This window comes from Miscanthus floridulus, chromosome 8 (assembly GCF_019320115.1).
Source record: "Miscanthus floridulus cultivar M001 chromosome 8, ASM1932011v1, whole genome shotgun sequence".
NCBI classification, from domain to species: domain Eukaryota; kingdom Viridiplantae; phylum Streptophyta; class Magnoliopsida; order Poales; family Poaceae; genus Miscanthus; species Miscanthus floridulus.
This window is the reverse complement of record NC_089587.1, coordinates 33,159,693-33,180,476: the sequence shown is the minus strand read 5'-3', so window position 1 is coordinate 33,180,476 and position 20,784 is coordinate 33,159,693. Positions and strand designations below refer to the sequence as shown.

Genomic DNA, 20,784 nt, shown 5'->3' with positions numbered 1-20,784 from the left:
TTGATACCCGTAAGGACATCCTAGTGATTGTTTATCTTGTTCCTTGTCTCCTATGGGTTAAATGCATATGGATAGTTTGCTAGTGCTCTAACTGAACTTGATATACATGATGATGAATGATACTATGGAACTAAGAGTTTAACATGATTCATAACAACTGTTCCATAGGGCGAAGGTGCAAATGACCTTTGTTCATGTTGCTCCCAGCCCTCCATAAGGACTTATCTGTTGGCAAAAGCTGGGACTGACAGTGCAACCAGGAGAGTCATATGGCTCTGACTTTAGCTCAGTAATAGGATCTTTTCTAGCTAGTTAGAGGTTACCTTTTTAGCGCAAATGGGGCTTGCCACGTTGGGTATAGGGCTGCCTCTATTCCTATGAGTATAGCCATGATGGATATGTGCCATAGGAAAGGGGGTTCCTACATCTGCCTACTAAGGAAACCTAGCGGCCCTAACTTGTTAGGGAAACCTATGAAATGGCTTCATAGTGTACCCTGCCCACTCACCTTGGCAGTGACATGGGAGTAATTAACCCGGGCATATGGGGATCACGACTCGCGGTGAATGTGCACCACCTCTGCAGAGGGTAACAAACTGTTATAACAGCCGTGCTCACTGGTTACGAGCGGCCCGAAAAACTCATAGAATAACTGGATACTTGATGTTGATCAATTAAGATGTTCTATGATGGTATACTATACACTTTACACTGATATATGTTCTTATGGGATTAAATGGGAGCTTAAGCATAACTTGATAAATACCTGAGAATAAAAGCTTGACCTACTAAAAATGCTAACTGTAGTAAACCAGTGTCAACCTTTTGAGCTTCATAACCCCATGTTAGCTTGTTAAGTACGGGATGTACTTACACTTGTTTATTTTCTTTATTTGGATAAAAATCCCGGATGGGTAACAGATGACAACGGGTATGAGGATTTCTCGGAGGATTTTTAGGCTTGTGGTCAACTAGTTGACCTTCCCTGTGATGAAGCCCACGAGAGTTTTTATCTTTTATTTTCCGCTGTGTGATGTAAGACTAAGTTGTATTATGGATCTGATGTAAGAGACACTGTGATGATACTTTTTATGATTTGTCGACTTGTGTGTGTGACTGTTTCCTGGGCACACATGAGTATTGTGTATTCAATTTTATCCTTAAAATTGGGTGTGACAGTGCTGGTGCAGAGTGTCCCAGATCTATTGTTGGTTCTCTTCGATGGTGGTGAACCTATTGTCAAAACGTGCGTGCTCCATCTGCTACTCATGGTAACCTGTGGGATGGTCGTGGTAGCCACAGGCAGAGAAGGACATGCGTCCTCCCTGGTAGCCACTGGTGACCTCCTCATAAGACTACTGCTGGTAATAGTCAAAATTGTCGTCCTGCCATTGCCCACTTGGGTTCTGTTGCTAGGAACTCTCTGAATGATGCAGAGAAGGCTGCTCCCACCTAGCATACTTGGGTTGATGCATATGGGAAGATCCCGGCTGGTCCCAACCTGCATGCTGAGGAAGGTGAACCTAGGAAGGTCCTGCTTGATCAAATCCTATGTAGCTGGTGAAGGTAGGACCTTCTAGAATGGGGTCGTCTCCACAGTAACGAGGCTATGAGTTGTGAGTGATCCTCGTAGAGGCACTCCTGCGAGGTGCTTGCTCTATTTTCTGCAAATCAAAGACAAACGAATCTACCACATATAGACCGAGTTCCGGTCTGGTAATAGAAATTCATTTATGTAGTCCATATACATCATGACTATTTTCCCATCCATGTCTTTTTTAACATGTGTGCATAATTAAAATAGCCATAATCAATAATCCATCAGGGACTGTTAATGTATGTAATAGAAGTGTTTGCTAGTAAACCCAAATTTCTAGCTATGCGGGTGACCAAAGAAGTGCACCCAACATCTCCCTTTAGTCCAGGAATTTTTGCCCATTGGGCCATCATGAATTTTACAGGTGAAACCTTCTTTCTTTTCACCATGGCATATAATAACTTTAGTTCATCATTCCTAACTGTGCGGAAGTCATTTCTAGGAAAAAGAAAAAATCCTAGCCATTTGTGCATGAACCACAAAGTAGGGCGGTGAATGTCATTGGTGCAAGGGCGGTAGCAAACAATTTCTTTTGATATCTCCCTCCAAAACTTTGTCCTATCAAAATCTTGTATAGCTAAGTCTACATCAATTATGCACTGAGTAGGGAATCCTAGAAGCTCACTAAAGTTCTTCCAAGGAAAAGAAAATTCTTTCCCAAAGAACGTAAGTGAGACTTCTGAGTCGGTGGTTTGTAAAGTGCATAAAAATTCAATAGTCAAAAGTTTGCACCCCTGCTCATCAATATCCCAAGCATTTTTCCCATCATATGGTCTTAAAGATAAGACCAAATTCAGAATTCATACCTGTGGCCTAGAGCAAGGCTGGATCATAGGCCGGAGTAAGGACGAAATATCGGTTCTTCAACTTTTTGTATACGTCCTTCTCTCGGTATCCTCGGAGCTTCAGCTGCTCCTCTTGGAGTAGAATGTTCTTCTCTGTAGGGGTAGCTTGGGATGACTATCCAACAGCGGGGGACTAGAGCATCAACATCCATGTTGGCACTCGCTCAGGATGATGAACTTCTTGTTGAACGGAACAAGGCTGCCCGCTTAATCTTGCCTATCAACTTGCTCATCTTCCTCCTAGTGAGGGTTCAGGATTTTTAAATCCTCTGAACCGGACTTCTCCATTCGAGTTTATTCTTTGGGTGCATCTATCAGGTCCCAGGAGATGGAGACTTTAACATATATACTTGCTTTTCATGCCACTCCAAATTAGAGCATTGTTTCGGTCTTGGCTTGAAGGCGAATCACTCTTCCTTCCCATTAATATGGAATTTAATTTCTCTGGCTCCGACAGTCAATGTGAGCATTTGTAGTGCTCAGAAAGGGTCTCCCAAGAATGAGGGGTATCTTCATGTCTTCCTGCATGTCAAGTACTACGAAATCTATAGGAACAAAAAAGTTTCATATTTTTATCAGGAATATTTTCGGTGATTCCCGTAGGATAGCGGACCGATTGGTTGGCTAGTTGCAAGCACATTGATGTTGGCATGAGTGATGAATAGTTGAGCTTGTCGAAGATCTTTTTGGGCATGACACTAACACTTGCTCCAAGATTGCATAATTCATTCTCGAAGTTCTGGCTCCTGATTGAACAATCGATGGTGGGACATCCTGGATCCTTCTTTTTAACAGGTGAAGTATTTAGGAATGGTCGCACTACACTCCTTCATTAACTTAATTACCTCAGTGGAAGGCAGTGGTATTTTGTTGTTGAGGATGTCTCTGAGATACTTCGCATAGGTAGGTACCTGTATGGCATCTAGCAACAAAATATTGATATATAACATTTGAATTACCTCTATAAACTTACCAAACTACTCATCCATTTTGGCTTTCCAATTTCTACATGGAAACGCTAGGAGAGTCGTGTCATTAAAATCTTGTTGTAATTCTCACTCTTGTGGCCCAAATTCTTCAACTTCATCGGTTGTTTTCTCCTCTTCCTGCACTGCCACTGGTGTCTTACCTGTCCTTGCTGGATATGGTGGATCACGAGTAGACTTGCCACCTCTTGTAGTTATGGTGTTTACCTTCTCAAGGTTAGTAGCAACAGGCAGAGCAGTAGCCAACTGGGCTAATTGAGTTTCTATCTTTTTATTATAGCTAAGTTGGTCTTTTATAGCAGAAGAAAAACAATCCATTTTAGTGTTTATGCTTTCTAGGATCTTATCATTAAAAGCAAGCTTCTTAGAAATATTCTCATTAATCCTAGCTTGTTCTAAGATCAGGTCTCTTAAGGATGGTTGCTTAGGAGTAGAAGAATTATAGTAATTACCTAGGTACTTACCTTAGTAAGTCGACCATTGTTGTTGATTCCACCCTTGTCTCTGTTGTTGTGGAGCAGAGTTGTTGATGACTGATGTTTGCATCCTCCTGATATTTAGGGAATTCTACCCCCAAAGATTATCAACATACATTCTGAGCATTGAATGCATCTTGAATAACTTGATGATCTTTCTTGTAATTAGCTTGCTGTTCAAGCCAATTCAATAGTACGTCCATCTTGGATGATAGTGCACACACCTCTTCGGATGCTTCTTCACTCTTATTGCATAATTAAATGCTACATGATGACTAGCCTTGATTAGAGGCTATCTTTTCTATAAGAATTTCATCTTTTCCAAGGGTGAGTGACATTAATGATCCTCTAGCAGTGGCATCGAGCTATTCATGAGCTTTTTGAGTTAATCCGTGGTAGAAATTTTGCATGAGCAATCAATCTTCCATCCCACGGCGAGGACAATTTGAAATGTATTCTTGAAAATGTTCCCATGCTTCTAGAATGGGTTTTTCCTTTCTGTTGTTGGAAGTTTGAAATCTTTCCTCTTAAGGCATTGGTCTTGCCTACAGGGAAGAACTTTTCTAGAAAGGCCTTTGAACATCATTACCCAAGTGTTGATGTGATCTTTGTTGATGTAGAACCACTGCTTTGCTCTTCCCACTAGTGAGAATGGAAACAGATGGAGTAGTATGATGTCTTGAGCAATGTACTTGATGATGATTGTGTTGCTAATCTCTAAGAAATTCTGAAGGTGAGCACTAGCATCTTCATGTGCCTTTTCAGCTAAATGGGATAGCTTGCACCATGTTGATGAGGCTTGGCTTGAGCTCAACAGTTGAGGTTGTTGGTTTTGAGTGTTGGTCTAGTGCGGATGTTCTCAGTGCTTGGAGCAAAAAACTCACGCAGCGTCTTCTTAGCCATGACTTTAGGAACTGGTGTTGAGCTTCCTCTTGATTTGGTTGATTCTAATTAGAAATTGTTGGTGAATCACAACCAAGTCTATAATACCCTGTATAAGATATGAACAAAGACAAACAAGGGTAAGCCTGCTAAAGCAGAGGTTATGATTTTATCAATAAGTATCTATTTAATTAATTCTCTTAGCCATGTGCCCCTCCCCAGCAACGGTGCCAGAAATGCTTGTTGGTATTTCTTAGCATCACTTGTTACTAGGTTATCATCCCTAGCATAATGCCATAAATGCATGGTTGGTAATTATTAATGACACTTGTAAACTTCAAAGAAAAATGTATATATATTAAAGTATCTACAAGCGCACAGATAATATACCATTTTAGTATTTCACCCGGAGAGTATACCAAGTATCATTATTTATATTTTTACCACAGGGAGAAGCTTATGGAGTGGTGTTGGCATAGAGATATCGACAAATATGTATACTTATGATAATAATCACTCTCATGCTATTGCAGGGGTAAGTCCAAGGGTAAATAAATGATAAGTGTAAGGTAATAGTGGTATTCTAGAGATAGAATTAGAGACTCATAAATGTAGTATAGCTAAGCAGGAGATTCTTTAAGAGCAAAAGATTCCTAAGTCATTACTTATCTACTAAGTCTTTTGTACACCCTAATATATACACTCTCATCTTTAGTACAACTAACTTTGGATCTATGCATAAGGAACATTACTAAGGAAGATCAAGAACAGAGCTTGTCTACCTTCGCAATCACGTTCTACATGCTCTACAAATGGGGAGTGGACTACAAAGGACTCATCGGGAGTGTCACATCCGTGGTCTACCACAATGATCTAGAGTGCAGAGGGCATCCACATGCAAACAATATCTAAGCACCATGCTTACATAGTGTCGACCACTTAACTCACGTACGTATTGAGCTAAGCGCTTTGTGAACATATGCATAAACTCATCATTAATCATAACTATATCAAGCATACAACTAGAGCAAACTAGGAACATAATAAATAGCAACATAATAATATTAAAGTAGCACAAAGTCATAAATATAGAGATATAATGGCAATACCAGTCTCTAGATGGCAGATCCTAGAATTCTAAGCAATATCCCACACTCTTCTTGAACCTTGCTAGCTAATTTATACTAGAAACTTAAAGAACTAGAGCTCTAATCTCTAATCTCTAGAAACCCTAGTTTTCTATCTAGCCCTAACTTATGACCTAATGATCTAGAGGAGGGTGGGGCTAGATTATATAGCCCTGAGGATACAACGTGAGCCCTTGGATCAAACTGACTTAAGCAATGGCTTAGATGCATCGTAGGAGGCGGTGGGAAACCGACATAGTGATGAGGCTAACATGTGGGCCCTTGTGGGGCCAGGCAGCCCCACCTGTCACCGTCTCGTCCTCTGCTTTGGTGACATGGCTTCTAGAGTCTTTTGGAACCTTCTGGAGTTGGTTTCATGGTGGAATTCCAATTTTTACTTTGATGTTTCGATCCCCCTTGACGGTTTTATAGATAAACCCTACTGAAAACATAGATTTACCAAAACTCATAGAAATTGTCAGATTAAACCCCTAAGTCTATGTTGGTGATCATTTTCTTGCATTATTTTGGGTTATATTGATGTTTATAATGGTCGGTAACTACCATCAACACATGTTATGATAACCTTTCACTTGTATGTTTAAAATGCAAATGGTTATTTTGCTTACTTGTGTTATGTTGATAATAGTAACTCGCAAGTAAGTCGCTAGGAGAGGATGAGAGTCGAACCTCCCATGTTTAGTTACCCTTCACCGTGATGACATTTTGCTTGTCTTCTAGTGTTTGTAAATGTCTTGTTATGCTTGTTTGACTGAAGCATTCATTTGCATGTATGCATATCATTTAGGTGTGTTGGTGGTTGATGGATGGGTGATGGCCTGTGGAGTTGAACCAGAAGCCGATGTAATGTGACACGTCTAGAAGATGGAGATGGTTGGATCACGTCCCAAAGATGGAGCCGACTAACATAGTATAATGATGGTTTACCCTGGCAAGCCCTGGTGCATAACCCTTATTTTTCAAGCATTTGTTATTATGTTGATGTGCATTAAGTTACAAGAGTTGATTGAAACCCACCTGCAGAAATATTCTATCCTAAGAGTCCTACTAGTATGATAGGAATCATGTAGTATGCCATGCTATAGGACTTACGGTAGAAGTCGAGTGATGGGTTGTCACTCGCAAGAGATAGGTCCTTATACTACTACTATCACATGGTTTTGGATTCAGAGATGGATAATAAATTGGAGATCCGAGCGGGATTGGGGACTTTGGATGTGGACTTGGTTGGGCAACAGAGCGGGGCTCTAGCTGCATTAGTCAACTATCGGTGTTTCAAACAAACACCAACTAGTAAATTTATAATTATTGCGCATTAGGCTTAGATGGTGTACTAAAGCACATAAGGTTTATACTGGTTCGAGCAGAATGTCCCTACGTCCAGTTTGCTGCTGCTCGTGTTATTTGTACCAAAAAGGTTCATAGTAGGGGGTACAATGGTCGAGAGAGGGACGGATCCCAAGTCTCTGATGGGAAGGTTGAAAGGACGCCAAGAGCTCAGGTTGCTGCTTGGCTATTTGTTGTGTGTCAAAAACAATCGGTCTCCTCCCCCCTAGCGGGGCATCCCTGCCCTCCCTTTTATAGACCAATGGGGGAGCAGGGGTTATAGATGAGAGAAAGAGGAAAAATCAAAGGTAGAGAAGGTCCTTCGAGGGTACCTGGGTGTTCCTTTTCCATTGAGCCTTCCTGCCGACATGGCAGACCTCGCCAGGGATAGCATGTTTTGTTGATCCTGATAGGGCCAGGCTCTAGCTTCATCTCAACGAGTTGTTATGTCCCATCCTCCCCCGATGAATGGTGCGGTGTGTCAGGGCACCGAGCTATGACTCTATGGGGAGTAGACGGGGAAATGACCCTACGCTTGTACTATAGATGATGTGAGTTCCTCCTTGGATTGTAGTGGTTGTCGTATGCCTAGGGTTAGCATCTGTGCTCGATGACTGATGGCGGCGCCTACAACACTATGGGACAAAAGTCAGCGCCTATAACACTATTTGAGCACTGTTAGGTCGGAAAGGGCTTAAAGCACCCATCCCATCGTATCCTGACGGTACCTTCCTACAGGCATGTAGGGCATGGTCCTCAGTACTACGGTTTGACTCGAATGTCCTGTCGTACCTTGTGCTTGTCATCATGAAGGAGCAGGGTGCAATCATCAGGCGAGGCGAAGCCCGCCCTCAGCCATCGGGTGAGGCAGAGCCAGCCCTCAGACAGTTGGACAAGGCAGAGCTGGCCCTTAGTCATTAGGCGAGGTGGAGCCTGCCCTCAGCCGTCGAGCGAGGCGGAACCAGTCTTCCGTTGTTTGAGCAAGAAGTGTAGTAGCGTTCTTGTCTGGCCAAAAGCGTCAACATTCGATGGTTATTAGTTCCACCTCATTGGGTACCCCGGTATTAGGTCCCCGACTGGAAACTACTCCCACCTAGTCAGGTAAGTCTTGTAGAGTATATTGTGTACTCAGGGTTTTATTCCCCTTATTGCAGGTAGCAGGTGGATGATGGAGCTAACTATTGTTGTGTGTGGAGACCTCCTGGTGGGCTCAGTGAGGCTTCCTTTATTGTCATGATCATAGCATTTTATTCTTATAATTCTACTGCTGCTTTAATATTCAACAATGTTTACTTTCGTTGCTCTTGTATAAAATAACCTTGTTCTGCTGCTTATATAAAATCTTTTTTAACTCTGATTTTATGAAATCGTGTGATGTATGAATTGGTTAATAATGTTGTAAGCTTTATTCACTTGTTTACGGTCCTGATGAAAATGTGGATTTTCGAGTTCTCCCACTGGGTGTGCTCGACAGACTACCGGGTTTAGCTTAGTCTATTGTGAACTTAGTGTCAAATGGCTGACAACTACACTCGAGATTAGGTTAAATTGGGCATTTCTGCCACAAGATAGGACTAGGCCCTGCACGGTGAACGAGCCACCCATCACGTTTTAGCAAACTGTCAGCCTTCATTCGGAGGCACGTGCATCCGAGCAAGCGGCCTCCCTAAGCACACCGCGTGCCGCGTCGAGCGGACCGAACCGCATGGCTCTTAGAACCTGCTTCCATAGCAACAGGTCATGCCAGCTCTTTGTCAAGAGCAACAATCGCACCCAGAGGCGGGGATGCGATGACCACGACATCGTCATGCCATGAAGGCTCAAGCACTAGAGCACAAGAGCCCTCCAAACTAGAAGCCACAGCGGGCCAAACTCGAAGAAGTCACCCTCAGGGGCTCGTAGGTTGGTCGAGGATGTTGAGCCAACAAAGGTCGACCCAAAGCCACCCGAGAGGATGACCCACGCCAGCTGCAACCATTCCAAGCACTAAAGAAGCATCCTCATCAGCTCATGGCCTAGAGATCATAGTGGCTACGTCACGAGCAGATGCTCAGGGGCTCAACGCACCCCAAGCAACGACAGCCAGTTTCACGATAGCTTTTGGTGCATCGGTCAATCACACCCGCTTTGTACTTAGCCTCTCTACCTAAGCACGTCCACATACACATCAGAGCCTACCAATAGCTGTAAAAACCTAGGGCCAACCCAAAGAGCTAACTAGATAGCATGACGCCCATACACCATGTCCTAGTAGTGCTTAACTCTTGAGTGACTCGAATCGAACTTGCGCTCATTGCCGAACACGACTCACACATGGGGGCTACACACATAGGCACATACACATGACCCATGGCGCATCACTATTTGTCATCATCCTAGTGACCAGTCCATTTCAAACTCCTTCCTATCGCACCTCTCGTCGTGATGGACTAGTGAGCCACACCTTGACTTCCCGCTCGTACGGGTCTGAAAGGAAATGGGAAACCCGCTCGAACAAGGTGGAAGGAGCAAAAGGAAATAAATCTCTTGCCGCTCGACCGCTTTCTTCTCACATCATGCTGGATCTATAACCTACCCTCAACGCCTCATCACTCCAATAGAACATGTGCCTTTTAGCCCTGTAGGCTAGCCCCCTAGGTTAAAATGCTCACCCATGAGCACAGGGCTAGGGGGGACGAAAGCACATTCCAATTCGAATGAAAAGAAAAGTGAAAAGGTAGCAAAATGGCAAATGAATGCATTGACCACACGCCATGCCAACACAAAACCCCAAAACACGTTCACCACAACAAGAACACCCATGTAACATGGAATCCTTGCACAAGGATCATCACACGTCGAAAGCCTAGAGCCGGTGACGTATATGGGCGACTAACACCTTGCCTACAAGGACTTCTGCTCCATGAGTGGCAGCAATCGCCCAGGGCATCACGACATGCCATGAGATCATGCACAACAAAGGGCCACACAAAAGTCAAATCGTCATAACCCGATCTAGGTAGGGCCTCATGCCCTGTGCAACAGCAAAGAAGGGAAAATGTCCACGCAACTCGAAGGAAGACAAAGAAAGGCATGATGCCACCAAACCTATCCTATAGATATTTAGGTCATGAAAACGAGGTCGCGCTAGGCCAAGCCCCATGGATCGATCCCTAGGCGGGGCTATGAAGCTACGACATTCGAGCGATCAGACCAATGGCAGTCATGGCAAGACGGTGGCGCGCAAAATAAACAAAATCATGGAACACAGGCTGATAAGAACACCTTTACTTAAAAATTTTTTAAGGGTGCTTAGCCACCACCACATAGAATCTCTTCCACATCCACGACAGCAACGATGGCATTTGCAGCAGCGGTGAAATCTTCGACTAGCTCTGCTCGCTCTCCCAGTCAGACGTGCTCTAGGAACCTAGGCGCCACCCTGATAGTGGTTCACCCCGGTCCATAGCTGCATGGCAACAAGGGTGACACTGGCCCCTTGCCGGATTCCTGCCACCATCGCCCACTCACGGTCCTCTACTAGGATGAATCCCCAGAGGCGAGCCACCTCCTCTTCATGGCGAGAAGCCACCAACAAGCTCCTCCCATGCTGGCAACGAGATGACATGAAGATCAGAGGCCGTGGACATCCATCAAGACTATAAGATGAGGGAAACCCTTACCTGCGATGCGGGCCTAGGCGTCGGCGGTCGCCGCCTGAGCGACGGCGGTCACCGCCTAAGTGGCGGCGATCTCACCCTCTGAGGCAGCGAGAGCGGCTTTGGCGTCTATTTTCCGTGTTTGCAAGTTCGTGGACTGGATTGGCACAGGCCGACAAGTTAAAGGGTCGCCAGTGTATTTCACTCTATATCATTTAAACTGGCTTATGGAAACAAGGATAAGGTGGTGTTTGGATCCGGTGACTAAAATTTAGGAAGTGTGTCGGAAGGATGTTGCATGGGGTGTTCGGATACTAATAAAAAAATAAATTACATAATCCATCAGTACTCCATGAGATGAATTTTTAAGCCTAATTAATTCGTCATTAGCATATATTTATTGTAGCACCATATTGTCAAATCATGGACTAATTAGGCTTAAAAGATTCGTCTCACAATTAGTCGCAAACTGTGTAATTAGTTTCGTAATTAATCTATATTTAATACTCTATGCATGTGTCCAAACATTCGATGGGACATCGACTAAAATTTAGGAGGGACAACCAAACACCATCTAAGTATAGCAGCGCTCATTGTCAGTTGTCACATACTCCTATTATCCTGTGTGGCACAGAGATGTTCTAGAAAACCAGAGAGTAAATTAACCAGGGCACCCGCAATGGTATAAGTTAGTTAGTAGCTTTAAGCCAACTTCTTCAATAGTTCTAACTCTTAGCAATGGCTCATAGTAAAATTAGGTTCACATGACATTCTTACATAATCTTAAAATATGTGTATGAGCCTAGCTCTTGATGAAGAGTTAGCTTTTCTCTCTCTCCTATTAAAATATATAAATAATGCTAAGAGCTAGCTTATGAGTCAGCCATTGCGGATGCTCTTAGCATCATGAATCAGTGGGAGCTGAACATTCTTCTTCTGATGTTTCTTCATTTTTTTAGGTAATGAAAAAAATCCGGCTTCAACTTCTTTCAAGAACGATTTTTTACAAAAAAAAAACTTCTTTCAAGAAAGAAGAATCAGTCCAAACTTCAAACGCACACACACCAAGAAAAAATGCATTATAGGTTCAAAACTAAAGTCCAAGACGATAACTACAAGACCATCTATTTGACGTGAAGAGCTGCATATATTCTAGTAACCAACAGGCCTCACGAATATATTTATTTTATCTTCATCTGAGCGCTGTAATAGAGTCCAAAATGGAAGGTAGTGTGCCCCCCCTCCCCGGAAAGAACCTTCAAAAATGTTTTTGTTAACCTTTGTCAAACACAAGTCATTTTTTGTGATTCAAATTGCCCAGCAAAAAGCTGCTGCCCCAGCCAATAAACGATAATTATGTTGGCGACCATCCAATTTCATCCAACTACTAAAGAGATGATTAGTATTTCGTGGTGGTTGAATGCCAAACAAAATAAACACAGCACGCATATATACTTTGGTCCTTACGATCCGAATTCTGATCTTTGGATTTTTATGTGTCCATACAACAGGGAACCAAAAACTTGTGCTTTACGAGTACATGGAGAAAGGCGACCTCCACCGGTGGCTCCACGAGCTACCAGTGGGGAGCATAGACACCAAGGACATCTGCATCGACACGATGGAAGCCATCGAAGACAAACCCCGCGGGCGGCTGGCCTACTCGGTACCGCATCATCCTGGGCATCGCCCGAGAGCTCGCGTTCCTGCACCAGGGATGGGCAGGGGCAGCAGGGTCCGGCTCCGGCCGGCGGCCCATCGTGCACGGTCGCCTGGTCCTGACCAACAATCTCCTCGGCGACGACATGGAGCCCCGGATCTCCGGCTTCCTGCACCGCCCGAGCAGCAGCGACGAGACGTCGACGCCGGCGAGCGACGTGTACCGCTTCGGCACGCTGCTGTTCGAGGTGGTGACCACTACGTAAAAAACGATTTTTAGCAACGGTTCGAATTTTTTAGTAGGGGTGGCTGGTGATGGAGCCGCCTCTATAGTGACGTGCTCGGGTGCTCAGACACCAGCCGTCTCTACAAATAGAACAGTAGGGGCGGCTGGTGATACGAGCCGCCCCTACAAATAGGGTCTAATTTATAGGGTCGGCTCAATCACCAACTACCCCTGAAGTTGCTATTTGTAGGGGCGGCTGGTGATTCAACCGCCCCTACAAATGCCCCCGTATATATAGCTCTGATTTATAGGGGCGGCTCAATCACCATCCGCTCCTACAAATGACCCACATATAAAACAGCTGCAGCACCTTCTTCCTCCTCAGGTCACTCACTCCAACCCGTAAAAGAAAGGTTGGGAGGCCTTGGGTACCTCCCAAAAATTGCTCTACTAAGGGGGAAGGTTTTGGTCTTAAATCCTTTGGTAGAGAGGTTGTAGAAGGTAAGAAAATGCTAATCCACACTTTTTTTTGAAGTTTTAATGGTTGTTAGTGAGTAATTAGAGTTTTATTTTTCTCTCTCTTCTATGGTGCTTAAGCTACTTATGAAGCAAATTAGACCTAAGTTTTAAATGTATTAGGGTAAATTAGGGAGGAGAACAAGATCATATCCTCATTTGGTCCATGTTTCTTGATTTTAGTGAACGATTAGTTAGTTTTATGGATGTTTCATGTGCATGTGGATCTAGATCTAGGGTTTGGTTTTTTTATTAATTTCGATTTTGTAAATTTATGTTTGATGAAATTGGACTAGGGTTTGTATGAAAGATATTGGGTAAAGTATAATTGTTGCTAATTGTTGTCTTTGAAATTGTTTATTGTAATCAATAAATATGTATTTTAATTATTTATGGATAAATATGCCATTAATTAATTTTTCTCTACCATGGTGTGTTTGTATGCTTCGTGTAATTATATTAGATTTATATTCATATATATCTGAAGTATATATAATTATTCTCAAGTAATTATTAATTTGTTTTATTTTTATATATATCTGAATAAGTAATCCTTTAATATTTGTTTTGTTATTGTTGTAAAAGATGGAGTATAAGAACTCTTGGATGTATGGTTCGTTAAGGTTCAAGGTAGGTTTGTGTGAAGAGATGGATAAATTTATTGAAGCTACAAAGAAACATGCAACGACATTGAAAAGAGAATAAGGATACAATTATTTGTCCATGTAAAGATTGCAAGAACCGTATGGCATGGACAGATGTGACTATCATCAGATCAATTTGATTATGTGAGGATTTGTTGAGGACTATACAGTGTGGATTCATCATAGTGAAACGGTTATCGTTAACGACGAGGATGATGACGAATACGACGACGAAACCATAGAATCCATGTCCCAATATTCAGCAGAGCTTGCACGAATGGATTTCGAGTTTGGCAATGAACAAGGTGGTGATGCTGGTGGCTGGGATGGTAATGACGAAGGTGGTGCCAATAATGATGGTGGAGCACGTGTCGGAGATGAAGATGATTTGGAGAACATAATTCGAGCCTTTAGACTAAAGATTTTACTAAATAGCCCGAAAAATCTAAAAAATTTAAAAATGGTGACTTAAACATAGAATCCCCTACAAATATATGATTTGTAGATAGTTTGGATACGGGGCGGCTGACCACATCATCCCTACCAAGACTTACCAGCCGCCCCTTAAAAATGTTTTTTTTTATTAGTGGACGGGGCAGGCGAGGTGGAGGGACGCGTCGACCACGAGCTGGGCGCTCGGCGTGATCCGGAACCGCAAGGGCCTCAACCTCGTGGACGACCGGCTGCGGGACGAGACGGCGGGCACAGAGGCGGAGAAGGAGATGGCCGAGTGCCTCCAGGTGGGGTTCCTCTGCACGGCCGGCGCGCCCGAGAAGAGGCCCACCATGCAGCAGCTTGTGGGGCTGCTCAAGGACGTCAGGCCGGCGACGACTGCCGGAGCCGGAGGAGTGCCGCCGCTCGGGTCGCTGGGCTCATGATGCAGTGAGCAGTGTAGTGATGAGCGCACGCGACTAGGCGAGGATATGGTGGTGGCTGAGAGAAACAAGCACGGAGCACTGCTGCAGGCTGCTTTTTCGCACGGTAGCTCACAAATCCAAGAAGATTCGTGGTGATTTTTGGGGCAGCGAAATACCGCTTCTGTGCGCTCACTTTTATTGGTTGGTACGAACAGCAGCTTTGCTTGTGGCAGCAAGACTAATGGCCATTAATTACTCTTTTGGAGTGTTTGTCGTTAAACACGAGGTGCCTTGACTTGGTTTAGATTGCAAATTTTTGCAATCTGGATACTGTAGCACGTTTCGTTTGTATTTGACAAACTTTGTCCGATCATAGACTAACTAGGCTTTACAACCAAACTGTGCAATTAGTTATTTTTTTTACCTACATTTAATGCTCCATACATGCGTCCAAAAATTAATGTGATGGAGAGAGTAAAAAAACTTGAAATTTGAAGATGATCTAAACAAGGCCTTGAGTGAGAGTTCGTTTTGGTTGCACCAACATATGCTTCTGACACATTATTGATTGCACCGTTTTTTTCCTCCTCCTATTTTTAGGGGGTGTTTGGTTTCTTGGACTAAATTTTAGTCTATGTCACATCGGACGTTCGGATGCTATTTAGGAGACTAAATATAAGTTTAATTATAAAACTAATTACACAGATAGAGACTAATTTCCGAGACGAATTTATTAAGCCTAAGTAGTCCGTCATTAGCATATATTTACTGTAGCACAACATTATCAAATCATGGACTAATTAGGCTTAAAAAATTCGTCTCGCAAATTAGCCACAATCTGTGTAATTAATTATTTTTTTCGTCTATATTTAATACTTCATGCATATGTCCAAACATTCGATGGGACATGGACTAAAATTTTTCTGTAGTAACCAAATACCCCCTTAGTCCCTAACATATACAAAATGTTTAGATATATGTACGGAGTATTAAATATATATTAATTATAAAACTAACTGTACAGATTGAGATTAATTTTTAAGCCTAATTAGTCCATGATTTGATAATGTAGTGCAACAGTAAATATGTGCTAATGATGAATTAATTAGACTTAATAAATTTGTCGAGTGAGTTACTGAGAACTTCTATAATTTCTTTTATTATTATTATCCGAATAATCGATGTGACACCTCTAAACTTTAGTCTCTGCATTCAAACAGCACATACAGTACGTCAAGGCATTCCATCTCCGTGTTCCGACTTCCAACATCCGAGTACGGTCCCCATCCACGAAAGAAATACAATTATGGCATCCTTATCCGTTAAAATAGTTCAAATTTAATCAAGCTTAGAATTAATATTATTTTAGTTTATTATGAAAATATATTTCATAATTAATCTAATAATACTTATTTTATATCATAAATATTAATATTTTTTTATAAATTGGGTCAAACATGAAATCATTTGATTTCTCGAAATACGAGAATTGCTTTTCTTTTGTGGACGAAGCGAATACACAATAATATGGATCTTTCAAAGAAGATTTAATCGTCTTTTTGTATTATTATTCGTGGTACGCAATATAAAATCCTTACATAGCAAATTAGATCAATCTTAGTAGGAGTTTCATCAGAGTTTTTGCATTTAATAAGCTACCACATAAGCGCTTTTAACGATGTGGCAAAGTTTTTAAAGAAGAGAAAGAAGAAGTGAGTTTCATAAGGATAAAACTCTTTTGACATAATTACCAATTCTCTATGAGTCATGAAATTAAATATCTATGAAACCATAGAATAAACTTTCTATTGAGAGTGGATATTTTATCTCACCATCATTGACATGAAAGTTGAGACTGGATATTTTATCTCTCCATCGTTGACATAAAAGACGTGAAAATAACGCTATAAAACTCCTTACTGACCTATTTACGGGAATAACCTCAACATAGTCTAGGTATTTGAAAATAGACATGTAGCAGTACTTAAGTCAAACCCTTCAAATAGTTTGACTCCGTTGATTCCTAGATATTGTGTGTGAACAAAGGAAGCAGTACACTGCAAGTGCCGTGGCCTTGAAGCCATCCCAGTAGCTAATTAATCATCCCATTACAACACATAAGACACTGGATTTTATTCGTGGTATCTACAGTATACTAGCAAGCATACATATATGTATACGTAGGATGAGAAGGCGCCAGAAAATATTGAGCAAGTAACAATACATAGGCCAAACGACCTATGAATAGGTTTTCAGGGAAAAAAAAGGGCCTATGAATGTACACGAAGTAAAATCTTTATTTTTTTCTGTGCAATGCGCATATGTTTTTTTTCTGCAAACTGATTTCTTCTATTCGAATCATGCACAGAAGAAGGTTGTATTGAGGTTCAGCAGCAAGTATAGAACCAGGGAAAATATTCACAGGAGTACATGGCAATCTGTTAGGGGAGAAAAGATTTTTTTTTATTTGCAGGCTGATGTGTATGACACATCAGTTGCATCCTTTGGAGGTAGAATCCACCATGGTATGCCCATCTACAATTCTACAATCCTAGGTAGTCTTCAAAGAGTCCATCAAAATTCAAACTGAAGCTGCATAGGGAAACCAAAAAGGAATCAATCAGAAGTCCATGACAAAGAAGTGAATGTCAAATGCACAGGCAGCGTGATTGTAAGCACAAATACATGCAGCAACTGATAGCATAAATAATAGTAAAGAATAAGAATCAGGGAAAACATATATAGAGGCACAACTGAGAAAAGAGTGTGATGGCATGAGGATAAGGAAGAATTGGCAATCAAAAGAAGAAAAAAAAAGCACAGTCGTAAGCACATAAGGAGAAGCGCATGTGTGAGCAGTTTAATCCTCCGTAAGTAATTATGTATGGCCCTTTGGATGTGATGATGTTTTCCTTTTAAGTGCTATGCTGAGGTATTGAGTACCCAGCGTAGGCACTGTTAGCAAAGCATGTAGATGAGGATACAATTTTATGAGTACTAACTAGGGATGAAAACGGATCGGATATCATCGATATTACATTTGTTTTCATATTTCTGTCCGGATTCGGATTCGAATACGGATAGTGTCAACTATGTCAGATAGGATACGATTGGATATCGACATCGTAAATATGCGATTTGAGTATTCGGATACGGATACGGTATCGGATGTTGGATATCCGGACTCGGATACGGACAGATCTCAACTCCTCTAAACGGATTCGGTTTCGAATACGGTCGGAAAATATCCGTACCGTTTTCATCCCTGGTACTAACCACATAAGGAGCAGACTGGCAGAAACCAATTTACAAAGAATCGATTGCTCTCATGTTATGACACAAAGATTTTATTTGTCTGAATTCGGTAACCAAAAGTCATATAACCATGGATGTCACAGCACAGGGCTCATATTCATACAAACTGCGGTAGATTAACATTAACCATACTAGCCACTGCTGCCCTCACTTCACTGCGGGTGATATACTTGGTATAGGAAAAATCTTGGGAATATGGCTCATATATCTAATATGTTTTCTCATCACGTTGCTACGAAATGTTGGTCTATTTGGTACATTAAATAGAAAAATATGGGAAGAAAATGTAATATGGTTTTTTTCATTATAATGTTGTAAACGAACATAGAGGTTGGTTGTCATTACATGGTGCCTATTCTAGGCCAGCATTTCAATGACATGTTAGTGGAAAGAAGTATTTGATGGAGTTGGGCTCAAGCGACTAACACACTTAGATTCAAAGCACAACATTGGCTAGGATTATATTATAGGTGGAAAGAGCAAATACTACAACACAAGTACGTCTCCTAACGCGAGGGTTTACAAAAGAGTGAATTATAATCCACTCCCCTTAGGCGAAACTACAACACATTTCGTATGACCAACAGATCTAAAAACAGGAGACTGAGAAGTCAAACATCGTGAACCCTAAGACCAAACTAACCAAGGGTAGACTTGAACTTCTTCAAAAACAAGATCCCTTCTCAGATTACACCATCGCTTCTATCAGATGAACCCAGTTCTACAATCACGACCGGATCTCGTAGCTCTGCTTCGGATTCGAGAGGAATGGGGATGAAGAAGAAGAGCAAGGATCAAGGGCATCTTATAGTGGTGAACTGGAGATGGGGCGCAACGCACTGGAAGTGGAGACAGCATGGATGGGATACAGTGCCGGTTCACGCAGTGGGGATAAAGTTGGCCATGACGCGCTCCCTGCGCAAGCGAGCGGAGAGGGGAATAAAGGAGAGGAGAGAGGGTTCGCTCAACGAGGGAGGCGTGCAGGCGGCCGTGTCCCTAAAAGAAGAAAGAAGGGAGGGGGTCCGGTACGAGGACGAGGGCGAGGATCAAGAGCGGACCAGAGGCTAGGAAAAGGAGAAGCACACAGTGCACGAGGATGGTGAGTGTGGAAAAGTTATTATTCGAGTAGTCTGGAGTGATTGAAACGCTTAAATTGACGCCATAGTCCCAATCCTAGTGTCCGGTTTGACCACGCTACGCACGCATCGATACCTGCGGACGCTGTAGATACTAGGGACCCACTTGCGTTTATCTCTCGTTTGGCTATGCCGCACTCGCCTTGTTCACTCGTATAGTTCATTTTCTCTCCTTTTCTCGCACCCTTGTCGGCTCTCGACTCTCGTCCTCGCCCTCGTACCAGACCCCTCCTTTTTCTTCTTTTGGGGCATGGCTGCTTGCACGGCTCCTCGTCAAGCGAACCCCTCTCCCCTCCTTTTTCCTCCCTCCACTCAAGTTCGCACAGGGAGCGCACCATGGTCGACGCTCTCCCCACCTCGTGACCCGCCAGTGTTTTCCTTCCACGCCGCCTCCACTTCTCGGTTGCTTGGGTGCGCCCGAGTTAGCTACATTTACTCCACACCCATGCAACCAGCAAAGCGCACAACAGACTACATGCAAATTAAAGCCACACGCACCACTAGTGGCCACTCACCCGCGCTACTTTTCCCACACACTGGTGCTGTCCTCTCAGCATCACGCCGCTGTCTCTTCTGCACCGCCACCCACCGCACATCGTACCACCGCCCCACGACATCGCTCGTGATGTCACCTCCATTGGCCTGATGCTACCGCTGTTGTCCCCCACAAACTTGATTCCCTCGGCCCTTAATGCTGCTCAGTGACGTCGATAATGGCGCGCACCCACCCTCTAAACCGCCGTCAATTGCCTATATCCCCCTTCACAACAAGACACTCCACACTCAACACTAATCACCAGCTCACCAGCATAAGCCCCCTATTCAAATGGCAACCTATTTCAACATTTTAAGAAAAAGCCTGAGATAAGTGTTGCAAGCTGGAGACTATCGAAGAAAACATCAAGCAGGAGCTGGAGTACACTAGTCAGAAGCAAGAAGCTGACACTCTCAAGATGTGCTTAGATGAAGATGGGTTCACTATGACCATCTTTGCTATCCTAATTCCTACTATGGTGGCATCCAATCATATTGTATATCCTTGTAATGCGCCCGCTGCCCTACGAGAGGCCTTGAGATAGTTGTTGAAATAAGAAGAGTTGAATAAATATTCAAGTTTTGTGGATTTATTCAAATTTCGAGGCCATAGGGCCTGTCCACAACTTGACTACACATGATTAAGTTATTTCTTACATTCACCAAATAAATAGCGGTGCAATTCCTATACTAGCTATATTGTGATGCGAGGTCCTTTGCAATTGTCATTGTGGTTAAGTTTTTACAGTAGCTAGCATAGTATCAGTATTGGGTATCCATGTGAGTTCCTTGTCAGTAATAACTAAATAAAGTTTGGACATGCTGTACTTTAACATTTACGAGGGATACTATGGTGGCTGTAATATGCAATATTATTTTTACTGACTCTGTCGTGGGGTATCAGTCTATGTGGAACCGTTTCACGTGGTAGTACTTAGACCATATATATGGCAGCGATAATGCATTTGTATGGTTATATGCCTGCTACCACCGTGTCCT

The 20,784-nt window shown here is 42.7% G+C and overlaps 1 protein-coding gene and 1 non-coding gene across 2 annotated transcripts; both read left to right on the top strand.

Annotated features, from left to right (window-relative positions):
- The first annotated feature begins 4,330 nt into the window (after positions 1–4,330).
- Positions 4,331–4,438, top strand: LOC136478708 (small nucleolar RNA R71). Its single transcript, XR_010764424.1, has one exon. It is a non-coding gene; the product is annotated as a small nucleolar RNA R71 (small nucleolar RNA).
- An 8,000-nt stretch (positions 4,439–12,438) lies between these two features.
- LOC136468828 (calmodulin-binding receptor kinase CaMRLK-like) lies at positions 12,439–14,821 on the top strand. The gene is made up of 3 exons (XM_066467250.1): positions 12,439–12,564; positions 12,614–12,805; positions 14,531–14,821. Exons 1-3 carry the CDS (start codon positions 12,439–12,441, stop codon positions 14,819–14,821), a joined length of 609 nt encoding a protein of 202 aa, XP_066323347.1.
- Positions 14,822–20,784: the final 5,963 nt, after the last annotated feature.